Source organism: Podospora bellae-mahoneyi, chromosome 6, assembly GCF_035222275.1.
Source record: "Podospora bellae-mahoneyi strain CBS 112042 chromosome 6, whole genome shotgun sequence".
NCBI lineage: Eukaryota > Fungi > Ascomycota > Sordariomycetes > Sordariales > Podosporaceae > Podospora > Podospora bellae-mahoneyi.
Window position 1 is genome coordinate 3,916,422 of NC_085885.1, and position 12,606 is coordinate 3,929,027.

The 12,606-nt window shown below is 53.3% G+C and overlaps 3 protein-coding genes across 3 annotated transcripts; all 3 read right to left on the reverse strand.

Annotated features, from left to right (window-relative positions):
- Nucleotides 1–1,001: 1,001 nt before the first annotated feature.
- QC761_610900 (uncharacterized protein) lies at nucleotides 1,002–3,821 on the reverse strand (the record flags this gene model as incomplete). The annotated part of the gene is made up of 3 exons (XM_062881499.1): nucleotides 1,002–1,190; nucleotides 1,246–3,297; nucleotides 3,357–3,821. 3 exons carry the CDS (start codon nucleotides 3,819–3,821, stop codon nucleotides 1,002–1,004), a joined length of 2,706 nt encoding a protein of 901 aa, XP_062730243.1.
- Nucleotides 3,822–3,940: 119 nt separating this feature from the next.
- Nucleotides 3,941–4,821, reverse strand: QC761_0100500 (uncharacterized protein; the record flags this gene model as incomplete). Its single annotated transcript, XM_062873099.1, has 3 exons — nucleotides 3,941–4,029; nucleotides 4,372–4,521; nucleotides 4,695–4,821. 3 exons carry the CDS (start codon nucleotides 4,819–4,821, stop codon nucleotides 3,941–3,943), a joined length of 366 nt encoding a protein of 121 aa, XP_062730244.1.
- Nucleotides 4,822–6,068: 1,247 nt separating this feature from the next.
- QC761_610910 (uncharacterized protein) lies at nucleotides 6,069–10,350 on the reverse strand. The gene is made up of 2 exons (XM_062881500.1): nucleotides 9,177–10,350; nucleotides 6,069–9,120 (listed from the first exon to the last, which is right to left on the reverse strand). Exons 1-2 carry the CDS (start codon nucleotides 9,686–9,688, stop codon nucleotides 8,184–8,186), a joined length of 1,449 nt encoding a protein of 482 aa, XP_062730245.1. The 5' UTR covers nucleotides 9,689–10,350; the 3' UTR covers nucleotides 6,069–8,183.
- Between the last annotated feature and the right edge of the window lie 2,256 nt (nucleotides 10,351–12,606).

Sequence of the window (12,606 nt, forward strand, 5' to 3'; positions counted from 1 at the left end):
ATATGCAGATAGAAAATGGGACACAAGCCTTGCAAGCCATCGGGTGCGAGCTCTCGTTCCACAGGTGCCACAAGGCGAATATGCGGTGTTGTCATTCAGGTCGGCGTTCTTGGCCCAGGCCGCAGGTCAAGCCCAGACAAGGTTCTCTATAGAGGCACCACCGTGATTTTGGCAACCCGCAGCCTGCTTATCGTCTTTTATCTGCGTGTCTCAGTTTGAGGCTATCGCTGGTGCACGCGCCGCGACAATTGGCAGCTGCATATGCGCCATCTGCATGGCAAGCGCTTCGCAGCTGACTCGATTGGAGACCGCTCCTTAATACGAGATTCGGTCGTACGTCGAGCTCTGCCAACCCTGATTTCTCAGCCATCGCGAGACCGCAAGACTAGACATGATAGGCTGATGATGCTGTAGGAGGATGTTCTGCGAGTGTACAGCCGACTACGTGCGGTCGTGAAGGGTAGCGATCCGGAGCAGGTGAGCGCTAACGCAGGTTCGACTCTAAATTACTGACAGTTCGTATATCGATTGTACCGACAAAAAGCTGGCGCACAATAACGCGTTATGACTGCCTCAATGTGGTTGAATCGTGTTCCATTCTTGCTAGGTATCGTGGTTCCACCAGGCTTTCCACAAGGTATTACACTCACATACTATCATGAGAAGAGAAAGAATAGGTAATTACCAATAAGGTTGTCCCATCCTCGTAAAACAGCACTATCAAATTAACCAAATAAATAAAACAATAAATCCAAGAACCCCTAACCAACTCCAAACTTCCGCCTTCCTGGGAACCAATCCCACACCCTATTGTCTTCCTGGTCTATATGAGTCGTGTATATCTGACAGCAGAAGAAAAGTCTTTGTAGTGTTTTGGCGAGAGATGGTGGTCATAACAATAAGTATATTTCGGGCTGTATGTGATATATGCATGGCTGCACGGGACAAAAAGAGAAGAAAAAGGTGCAACGCTTTTGTTGTTCGAGGTCGTGGCTCATCATTTACCACGAGAAGGTCATCAGCGCTGGGTTGAGAGCAAGCGGCAGCAACAGATGCGATGCCGCGACGGTCGCCATGGGAAGGATGGCCACAAAGTCGGTGATGTGCCAGCTGTAAGGAATAAAGGGCGCAACGGCGAGGATGACCATGCCGGCAATGAAGAGCGAGGCGAAAAGCATTGAGAATTTGAACTGATGGCCGTGTTAGCATGATCCTCGTGTGGAGATGGCAAAACAGATAACATACCTTCTTGAGCACCTTGGGCACTTCGATGAAGAAGTTGGAGAACTCGGCCTCCTTGCTGGTGGCACCCCATGTCATGTCGATCTCAAACATGTGGGCCAGCAGGGCCTGCGAAACGTGCAGCGAGAGACCACCCAAGAAGATGGCCAGCAAGAAGGTCCACTTGAAGTTCTCAAAGATGGCGTACAGAATGTTGCGCTCGCCGACACGGTATCTCATGACAGCCAGGGCGATGTTGCCCAGTCCGTTGAACACAATGATGATGGAGAACCAAACCTGCCACGAGTCGACATAGTACTTGTCGAGGTACCCGTTGAACCAGCCCATGAGGAAGTAGTTGACGCTGGTCATGATCCAGGCAGCGCCGATGGCGTAATAGGTACCGATGTAAGAAACGACGGTGATCTTGGAGGTGAAGCGAATGTTGGAGAACAGGAAGCGGCGAAAGAGAGGAGTGAATGGCCCTTTCCAGATCCACATGCGAATAGGGTGGAAGAGCAGCTCGTTGCAACCATAGGCATACTTTTCCCAACGGGCCAACTCGTCGTACACGGTAAGTGACACACCTTCCTTGAACCCTTCACCGGCCCACGCAGCGAGACGAATGATGTAACCATTGCACTGGAGACGCAGAGACATGTCGAAATCTTCCGACACGTGGCTTTCGGACCAGAACTTTTCGTACCCATCCTCGTCCTCATACGAGACCTGCTGAATAGCAGACCAGCGGAGAATGGCATTGTGACCGACAAAGGGGGCGACATCACCGTTGGAGACAGTGTACCGAATAGCGCTGTAGATGAGGTTGGTGAAGAAGGTAATGCCGTTCTCAAAGTAGGTGTGGACGACCTGCATGACACCGGACGAGAATTGCATGATGCCGACATCGGGAGAGAGCTCCATCTCGGAGACGGCGTCGAGCAGACAATCGGCGGGGACACGGGTATCAGAGTCAATAAGCAGGATATAATCACCAACACGGATGTTACCATCAGCCCAGGCGCGGCCATCGGCCTCGAGGACCTCCTTGAGAGCACGCTCGTAGGCCATCGCTTCATCGTGCTGAGACCAATCCGGGGTGCGCTGAATCTGCTCGAGCTTCTCCTCGACCTTGCACGAGATCATGAGGGCAAAGTTCATGTTAGAAGCCTTCTTGAACTTGCCCTTGCGAGTGAAACCATTCTCGCCGTGCTTGGGACGGGCAACCCAACCAATGCTGTGGTCGGCGTAGAACTCGATGCGGGCGCGGCGGTCTTCTTCCGAGATCAGCTGAAGGCCATCATCGTTGATGAACATGTTGGCAGATCCACCCTGCAGTTCGTATGTCGACATGGCCTGCTTGATGGACTTGACGGTGGGCGCAATGACACCGTTGAGACCCTCCTTGTAGACGGGGCACTGGACCGTCACGTGTGGCAGGATGGCCGCCTGCAGTCTCGGAGGTGGGCGCGCAGAGTAAAACTTGGAGTTAATGGTGAGCTGGCGGATCGGACCAAAGATTTGAGCCAGGCAACCGACGATAACCTGGGCGAAGAAGAGCGTGAAGAAGATCTGAACTGGGAACAAGGCGACGAGGGCCAAGCGGGTGTAGTTGTTGTCGACCGAAACCTCAATGGCGAGCTGGCGGAAGGCGGCGCCCAAAGAGACGGTGACCAGAATGAGGGTCAAGCTGACGAGATAGGTGTTGAGCAGATGGACTGGTCTCTTCTCGGGCTTCACCTCTCCGCTCTCCTCGTCAACCTCGGCCTCCACAGGGATAGGAAGTCCACCCTTTTCCTCCTCATCTTCCTCAGCGCCAGCCTTCCAGACCAAGTCCATCAGCTCCTTCTCGATACCTCTCGCTCTCTCCACCAGGTGTAGCGCCTCGTCGTCCCACACAATCAGGAGGCCCTCGGAGGCAACAAAAGCGGCGAACTGGTGCTTTCTGGCACGTGGCAGGTCGTCAATAGTGGGAAGAATCTGAACGCGCAAGCCGTTCATCAATGGCACATCAACGGCATCGGGCGACCAGGCCAAAAAGGTCTTGATAACTCTGGAGTTGACGGTCATGGCGCACTACGGTCCGGGTCAGCATACACGCTGGCGCATTCTCAAACAGCAAGCAGTCCACATACCTGAACATTGAGTGCAGCGCAAGCCATGGCGAATGGGGAGTTTCCAAGTGATGGCGGGCAGGCCATGTACTGTCCCCTTGACTTGCGCAACAGCACGCCCTCAATCTCGCCGCTGCCATCTGATACCCACAAGTGCGAGCACTGCTGCTGGTAAAGGTAGTTTACCATGACCTCGTGCTTGATGTCATCCAGGAACATGGAGCTACCTGTTGACTTGATGGACCGACCTGATACTGACTGCGGCCTCGAGCTCCCCCGCGGTGTGGGAAGCTGAAGTTCGTGCTCATTCTGAGTCAACCTTTCTGATGGCGGCTTCTCCGATACGGATGATTGGCCTTGTTGGTGTCCATGTTGTCTCGAGCCTCGACGTGGTTGTGGGGGCTGGAGTTGCTGTACTTGCTGCTGCTGTTGTGCCTCCTCCGACTTGCCGGGCTTCTCGGCCTTGAAGTAGTTGCCGATACCCATGGCTGGATGGGGTCGAGGCACCGCGGCCTCACTCGGTTGAGAAGAGACGTTTCCCAAGTGCTCTCTTGCCGGTCGAAGTTCAAGTTCCCAGTCCGGAAGGGTGGGGAGGCCCTTTAACTTTAAGCCCTCTTATTCAAGAGCACACAGTGGAGAGCGCCACTCGAACCGACAACAACCTTAACACCCAAGTAGATGCTTAACTTGACGTCTGTATGTGATCAGCATCCGCCACCGCTCCTCGCACACCAAAGACATACCTTGTTGTTTAGTCTTGGGGACTGAGTGTTGATGCTTGGGCGAAACGAGGGTGGTACCAAGTCAAGATAGCGAGTGGACGGCTTGCTGTTTATGCTCCAAGCCGGAGGAGCGAGGCGAGTGAGACAACGGGTGAAGGACGCTCAAGACAGTGGACTTCGACGGCTTGGGTCAAATGCAGTCCCTTGTGGAGTGTTGGTGATGGGCGCCCAAGCTTTCACAGCTCCTGTCCTGTCCTTGATCCCCGAGTCTTTCTGATTTTTTTTTTTTTTGCAATTCGAAGATCTGGAGGAACCGAACGAAGAGACGGCGACAGGGAGGGGGAGGATCAAAAGAGTGGACAGCAACTGGAGCTGGGATGCAAGCTGCCCCCGGTTCAGAGGCGATTGGCCCCGGGGGTCTTGACGACCACCGAAGCCCAGGCGCTTGGCATGTGCCCCCCTGTCTGTGTGGTGTTCACTTCACACCATGGGTGAGGGACCTGGGAGGGCCCGTGTGGGTGATAGCTGAAGCCAGGTTACCGGTACGTATCCCATTCCTGTCCCGCTGTCAGTCATCCTCTGTTTGACTGTCACAACGCCCTGGCTGGTGGTGACTTTTGATCTGGCTGAAGGTCACCCTCCCTTCCGCGCTCAGAGACTGGGCGGGGCAGGCGAAGCTTTGTTCTTCTCCGTCCAGGCTGCCCTGGTGTCCAAATCGGCCGGGCCAGGCGGTTCGTCGTCGCCGGCGCCTTTTTTGGGCGCATCCACAGGCTGGTTGCTTGGCGGTTAGGGAAATTTCATGGCGTTTTTCTCAGCGCCTTTGGGAACGCCAATGCGAAGTGTTTGCTCTCGTACTTTCGGTGGAAAGTGGGGGAAACAATAGTTTCACTGAAATACATCGATACGGATACCTGTCACATCAGAAAGGTGGGGTGACAGGGGCAGAAGAATGCGGTACTAATACGACAGCGGTGGGTTTCCAGCTCAGCTCTTGGATGGCAGCCACATTTATTTATCGCAATACTTTAAATTCTCTTGATGTTTTTTTTTTATTATATCTGTTTATTGCTTTGCGACCCCCCTATCGCTCGCGCCCTCTGTCGGTGGCGGACATGATCAATTTTGTATCGCGCCATAGTATGTTACATCGCAGACGCTGATGCAGTGGTGTGAAGTTAATAGAGGACTGCAGGACACTCTGCTTGGTATGTTAACGGACACCATTACCAGTACACTACGACCCTGGCTCGCACTTCGCTATGGTAGCCAATTTGGTCATGGACCTCTAGAACATATAACTACCTGATTGTGCTGTTGTTGATGTTCATTTTCATCATGATAAGTCGCGTCACCCGGATTTACTGACACTGCAATTATAGAGTACAGGCTTATGATGACAATTCCGCATGTATTAATCGCTGTGCCCTTCATCCTCCAAACCTTATTTGCAGCGCCGCGACCAAATCCCCGCGCACATCATGTGTTCCCGATCTCCCTACGGTAGGTACCTCAGGTCCCTAATCAATCGATGTGAGAGAGACGAGGAAATGTTTGCTTTTACTCGTTGGATCCGTTGGCTCGCATTTTGATCAAGAACAATCTGATCAGGAAGGCGACAATTGTTGGCCGAGGTTATGCAGCTGTCCTACCTATTTTTGGCTCATAAACGTTGTTGCTGCCGTCTTCTCGTATTCCCCTATCTCTGTACAACCCGAACCCGCCAAACAGAAAAATTCCGATATCTCAACTGGCCAGGCGCTGCGCGATCGCGTGCCGACCTCTTCTTGAGAGAAAGCCAGAAAAACCAGGTCTCTTTTTCAGATCCCCGTAAAAGTCAGCCGCGGAGGGGTCCTATCTGATATCCGAGACCGCGCACCACTCTTGTTCATCTCATCATTGCCTTTCGGTGAACCGTGCCACTGAACCCACAGGTTGGTAACGACTCAGGGTCTCCCAGGGACGATAAGAACAAATGATGGCCACTTGTTCCATCAAGGGCTTCCCAGTATTCGTCCAGGGCTGTTAGGTCTCGGATCGCAAAACACCAGACTATCTCGGTAATCGGCCATCTAAAATAGGGTTTTCATATTCAAGAATGAAGATGCCAGCGCCATCCCGGCCGACCCAAATTGCTGGGTTCCGCCGACGTCGATCATGTTGGATACCGGCAGACAGGGCCAGGGTTCTCGGTTGTTGAGTATTCTCAGAAAAAAAAAACATTTAGACCCAAGCGTCAGGGTCGCGTCTCTTATCAGCAACATGCATAGCTGCGTTGTCAGTGTCAATATCACAGCCGAATGCTGCACAGGATGCGTCCTCTGCAATAACACCGCTCCCTTTTCAGCTGGCAGCTACGCAATGGCTTTTCCTGCCTTGGGACTGTGCAGCCACCGCTTGACTCATTTTCGTGAAGCCATCTCCACCGTCTGGAACCTCCGAAAACAGCAGCACCGGCCGTACAATACATACATATTTTTCCCACAGCAGCCGGCACCGTTGGGCACGTGTTGGGCACCATTTCCGTCAACTGTGTCCCGGCCTTCAGGAAACTTTTAGCGCTCGTGTGGTGGAGCCCTCCGAACAACCTGGAAGCCCTATCGAGAAAGCAATCCATCGCCCGCCGGCCGAGGGGCTCACCGGCTTAGGTTTGGCCTCGCCAAGCCTTTTGAGGCAGACCCTGAATAAAAAATAAAGAAATGAATAAAATGGCCAACTCCTGGCGAGTATCATCGCGCTATGATGCCAAAGGTGATGCTGAGAATCCCAGGGCTCGGTTCAGTCTCTGCACGCACGGAGAAACTTTGCTTTCGCATCGCATACCTTTCTGGTCAACTTCGCCGTGGCGGCTCACCGTAGATTTGTCGACGCCGCCGAGCTTTCGGGCTCAGGGGACTGAGACTGACGGCTTGGTCGCTGCTGCCCCTCCTGCCGCGCGCGCTCCAGGTAAGACAAGCACAAACATAGCTGCGGCCCTGGTATTCTGTAAATAACAGGGCAAAGTGTTGTCCGGCGGGAACGATAGTGAGCATCATTACTCACGTCATCTGTTGTGCTTGATTGCTGTGAACGAAACTCTGGCGTTAACTCCTTACATCGTACCCAGGCTTCGTATCGCCCATGAGTGTCAAGCGCATCGGTGGTTGGCGCCATCATTTGTGGTTTTGTTGCACTCTCCCAAAGGTTCGAGTGGATATCCGCTCGAGGTTGGTTCTTGTGGTGGATCACAAAGACCAAAATACGAGCTTTCCAGGCAGGCCGGGCGGTTTAGATGCAGCTTACACTCTTGGACTTGGAAGACGACTCGTTTGTTTTACAATACGTGACAAGGCGGCTTCGGATAACTTTGCTAGAGGGGGTTTGGACTTTTTTGCGGTGTTTATGTCAAAGGTGGTGTTCCAGGTGAGACCGTTCCATGGAACTGCCATGCTTCGGTCAGCCACATGAAGTTGGACTTCAACCTCCCATCTTTGGATTAAGGGTAAGCTTGTATGCTTCTTGACGTATAAGATGTCAGGGCCATGCACCTTGATCCTCGTTTTGGGTCCAATGTTGACATCGTGGAAAGACACCCCTGATCTGCAGTCAGCTCGCCTTTCACCGAGCTTGAAAGATAAGGTGGGTACCTTCAACAACAACAACAACAACCACAACAGCCAATTCGGGTTGAATGACGTTGGAGATCCAGACCAGCACGGTGACACAACATGGCGCTACTCCTCCCGTCCCTCACCACCATCATTGGGCCCCCACCATCGACAGTGGCGTCCAGATCTCCCAAAGTCAATTGTTGAAGAGCACAAAGCATGTGATCGATATGCAATCGCACATCATTTCCACGCTGGGAAACGTTTGGCAAGGTGATCAAGATCAAGTACCTCAGGTAGAAAATGAACACCCATGTTGTTGTTGCTTCATCTCTGTGCTGCCAAAACAGTGTCCAATGCTCCTCATCCTCCTCGACAAGCAAATACCAAAATAGTTACACAGAGACAGGTATTACGATATACCAAAAAACATTAAAAACCAATCTATCAGTAACACCCAAAACACCCAGTAAAATATCTCCCCACCCCAGAAAACGATTAACCCCAGTTTGTTGTATGCCCATGAAGAATGCCGTAACCTGCTACAAATCACCCTCGTCACCGTTGCACTGCTGCCACATGATGACCTTGCTGACCTCCATCTGCGGGGACTTCCATGTGGGAAGCCACTGGTTTCTGGCCTCCCAAAAGTTCTTCCTGGCGTTCTCGGAAGAGTCCAGCCAGGGCTTGCCATTGACACCGTCCTCGAACCAGCCGTTGGTGCCGCCGACGGCAACATTGAGGATGAGGAAGAACTTTTGGTCAAAGGGAGCATTCTGCCCGCCCTGTTCCCAGGGGTTGCGGATCCAAGTTCCGTTGGAGTCGGCGCTGGGGAAATTGCCGCGCTCCCAGAGCCGAGTGTCAAAGTTGGTGTAGAGAACCTGGAGGAGCCGCGAGTTGACATAGGTGAAGAGGTACTTCTGCGACCATTCGAGACCGAAGGTGTTGAACCCGGCAGAGTAGGTCGTGTGGAGCGCGGGGCGCTTGACATTGGTGCGCCACCACGAGTCCTGGGCGGGGGAAGGACCCCAGTGAAGAGCAGAGGACATGATGTTGTTGCCACCTTGCGGGTAGGTATAGTTGTTGCCGCGGCTTTCCACAATGTCGATCTCGCCAGACGCAGGCCAGGCTCCATAGGTGTCCTTGACGGGCATCATCCAGATGGCGGGCCAGAGCCAGTCACCCTCGGGAAGCTTGGCAGTAACTTCGACACGGCCATACTTGATGGCGGCACCCGGTTTAGTATTGATACGGCCCGACTTCACAGGGGGCACAATGCTCGAGTTGCCGTTGTTGGTGTTGGTGACAGCAACGCAGTGCTTGAACTCGGTGGATGTGCAAGTACCGTCATCGATGAGGTTGATGGTGTGGTTCTGCAAGATGTACTTGTCATCGGTCAGGGTCGCCTTGATGATGAGCTTGCCATCCTGAACAAAGACGTTCTCGTCGCCCGCAGTAGTCATGTCAAACTCGCCATTGCTGTGATATTGTTAGTTGGGGTATCGCGACATGGCAGCATTTCAGCTCAAACTCACCCGAACCCGCCCAGCTGCACCTCCTTCATCCAGACGTCAGAGTTGAAGCCCCGGCTAAAGTCTTCCTCCAACACTGGGCAGTATTTGTGCTTGACCACACTGCGCATGCCGTCCCACACCAAGAAGCCCGAAATTCCCAACCCGATAACGATACCAATCACGGGCAGAATCGTCACCCACTTTTCCTTGGGATCAACCGTCTTGGTCCACGGCTTCTCCACCTCGCCCTTGCGTACTCGCCTTGAGTGAAAGTAGCGCTGTCCCCTGTCCTCATAGCGGGCTCCCATGGCCGAGGAAGAGTCGAAGCTGCTTGGTGGGCGGGATGCCGACGGGCTGGAGAATGGGTTGCCATTGTTGACTGATCTCTGGGAAGCCTGGGACTCGACACCATCGCCAAAGGGGTTCCGTCCGTCTGGGTCGTTCAGCGAGCCCGGACGTCGTGGTGTTGGGGCGGCGCTCGAGTTCACGGTGCCTGGTTGGCCAGGGCCGTAGTAGTCTTGTTGGTGATCCATGTGAGATATTCTTGGGCTTGTTGATGGGCTGCTGTTTATACCAAGTTGGCGGGGCCGGAGCACAACGCCGTCAAGCTGTCAGGGCAGCAGGAGTTGGAGTTGCAAGATCAACGAAGTAAACAACCAGGGAAACGATCGCGGGGTAGAGGGAGGGGTTGAATGGGCGTGATGGACACCAGTCTGGTGTTGCAGCAGAGACAAGCACAAATGTCAAAAAAAAAAAAAAAACGAAAGAAGAGGAGCTCCGCACCTGGCAGCAAGGCACGGTGGTGGTTGTAAAAGCGGGATGAAGGGGAAGCGTTACGCTGGACGCCCCGAAAAGGGATGGTCATAGGCCTGGGCACCTCTCTGGGCAGCTGAAGGCATCCGGAGCTGGCCATGCGTCTGGGCGCCCACCTGTGCGGGAGTTTATCGCCCAGGGGCCCCCTTGTCTGTTCGTATGGGTGGGTCCCGTCGCTGGGCTGCAGGGGCCAGAATGGGCCAGGGGATGCTGCCTCTTTCGGGTAGCGGTAACTCTCGCGCTTGTTCGCTGACAGTTGACTTTTGACAGCTTCCACAACCCCACCGATCATCACCGGCCCAGGGCGCGATGGAGATGATCTCGATCTTCAGCCAGCAACAGCCGGACGATCTGCGATCAGCAGCAGAACCATGGTCTCGCCAGGTCTAGTGTATACTACACATTCTTCAGCACTTCATCCTCCGGACCCCCCAATTGCCTCATGAGATGACTGAACCACCCACCAGGGCACACTGGGCGAATCCGAACACAGAAATGCGGTCGTGTTACCCTGCAAAGCAATCCCTTCTTTTCTCAGCTCGCCAATGGATCGGACAGACAGACTTTTCTTGGTTGACAGCGTGGCTAGCGTTCTGGAGCGGTGGAAATGTGCGATGCTTGTTTGGCATCTGTAAAGAGTGTACGGGCGCGTAAATTACGCAGTACGAATGCAATCGTAACGTTCGGTTAACGAGGGTCTTGAACATGGGACTGTGGCTGGGCGCCTCCCCCCTGTTCCTGCAGCTTCTCCTGCCCACCACCTTCACCTCTTCGTCCTCTTCAGGTTAGACCTACACATCATGCAGTAACCGCTTGTGGCATTCAGTGATTCCCTCTTGGGCCTGTGCTAATTTCCACAATAGCTCCAGCGCATCGATAGCGCCTTTTTCTGTCGTGCCACAAGGCATGGAACGCCTGGTCGCCTTGGAGGTCAGTGCAAACAGGCCTCAGGGAATGCGACTGCTTCCTGTGTGCTATGATGCCTTCCAGCCGCAAGCTCCATGAAGTGATATAATTTCACGCAGTGGAATTCTGAGGGCTTTTGAACCGAGCTGAAGAGCGCCGAGCCGGTCCGCACAACAACCAATTTCTCTGAGGTATCCGAAGAATCTCTCCAAAGGTTTCGATAGTTTCACCGGCCGCATGGCACTTGTGACGATATCTCCCATGCTCGGAGGCTTTTCTCCTTCCCGGCAAAGACACAAGCACAGCCCAGGCAGAGACAAGCTTCTGAAGATCATGAGCCGCAAGCCGGTTCTGAGAATTGGGAACGTTTATCTGCTGCGTGGGGGTCGAATTTCCCTTCCCTCGTCTTCAGCTCACAATATTAGACGCCGTTTCTCCTCTCACCGGTGCCATGTCCATTTTCCTGCACGCCACTGATAAGCTGGATGCAGTCACCGCATTCCCTTCAACACACCGGGCCAACAGCGCCCCCTTATCATTGCGAGATGAGCTCGATGAGGTGTGCATCACTCCTTGGTCAAACTCATCGGGTGGTGCGGCGAAACAGGCAATTGCATGATGAAGCGGCTTGGTGATTTCACCTCGACTGTTCTAGACCCTGGACGTGTCTTTTCGATGCCGCGTATATCGGGAAGGGGCGATGCCGCACGAGAGGCTGGCGGACAGGTGTAATGTTAGGGGTAGCGTCATATTGTCTCCTTGTGAAGCTCTCACCGCTGCTAGCCTTGTCAAAAGTCCACCTTGCCCGTCGTCACCCAGCCGCACAAGGAGGCCAGCTCATCATCTTTCTCGATGGCCTGCAGTACTCGCCAGATAACGACAGTTTTCTTGTAGATCACCTCAGTGCTTGTTTCACCGCCATGGACGATAGGTGGGCTTGGTGCTGCTGATGACGGTGTAGTGTTCTGAGATAAGGTATCCTGCCCCGTAGCATATTTTGCAAACCGCGTTAACGTGAGATGCGGCTGTAGACGTGTCTCACACATCGGGTGATAAATACACCACTGCACATGGTCAGACACCTTCGTACTACGTTTCCTAGCATCAGTTGCGCGGAGGCTAAGTCCATGTGGAGCTGGTTAGGTACCTATAACAGGTCGACCCACCTCACTGTCTCCAGGCATCTCCCAGGCAGGCAGAGCTAGACGCCCGAAGCCCATAGAACTAGGTAGGCATGAAGTAGCTATCAAACAAACACAGATAGGTATCTTCATACGCTCAGTTTTGAGTTCTCAACATAGGTACGTTATCGACTAGTAGTCTTTGATTTAGTGGGACGGCGAGATGGACCTTGGAGAGGCTACTACCAACAAGCTTCCATGTCTCGCCCATTATACTGAGAACAAGAATCGCCAGCGCATTGGTTTTCCAGACAATACTAATCAATACTTAATCTCAAACGCAGCAACCGTCGTGGACAAGAAGGTGAAGACTGCTACTTGGTTCGAGCCACTGGAGGATAGTTACATTGGTGCAAACAAAAAATTTTAGGTTGGGCCTGTGGCAGGAGGATGAATAGCGAGAATGACAATTCGGCTGCCTAACGAAAATGCCCGGTTTCCACTCCACAACCGTCGCCACATGGGATGGTGAGCACTCAATCGTAGCGTTGAAACAAACATCTCTATTTTTGCTCTAGGTAGACATCATCAATTCTAGATCGATGCGGCAA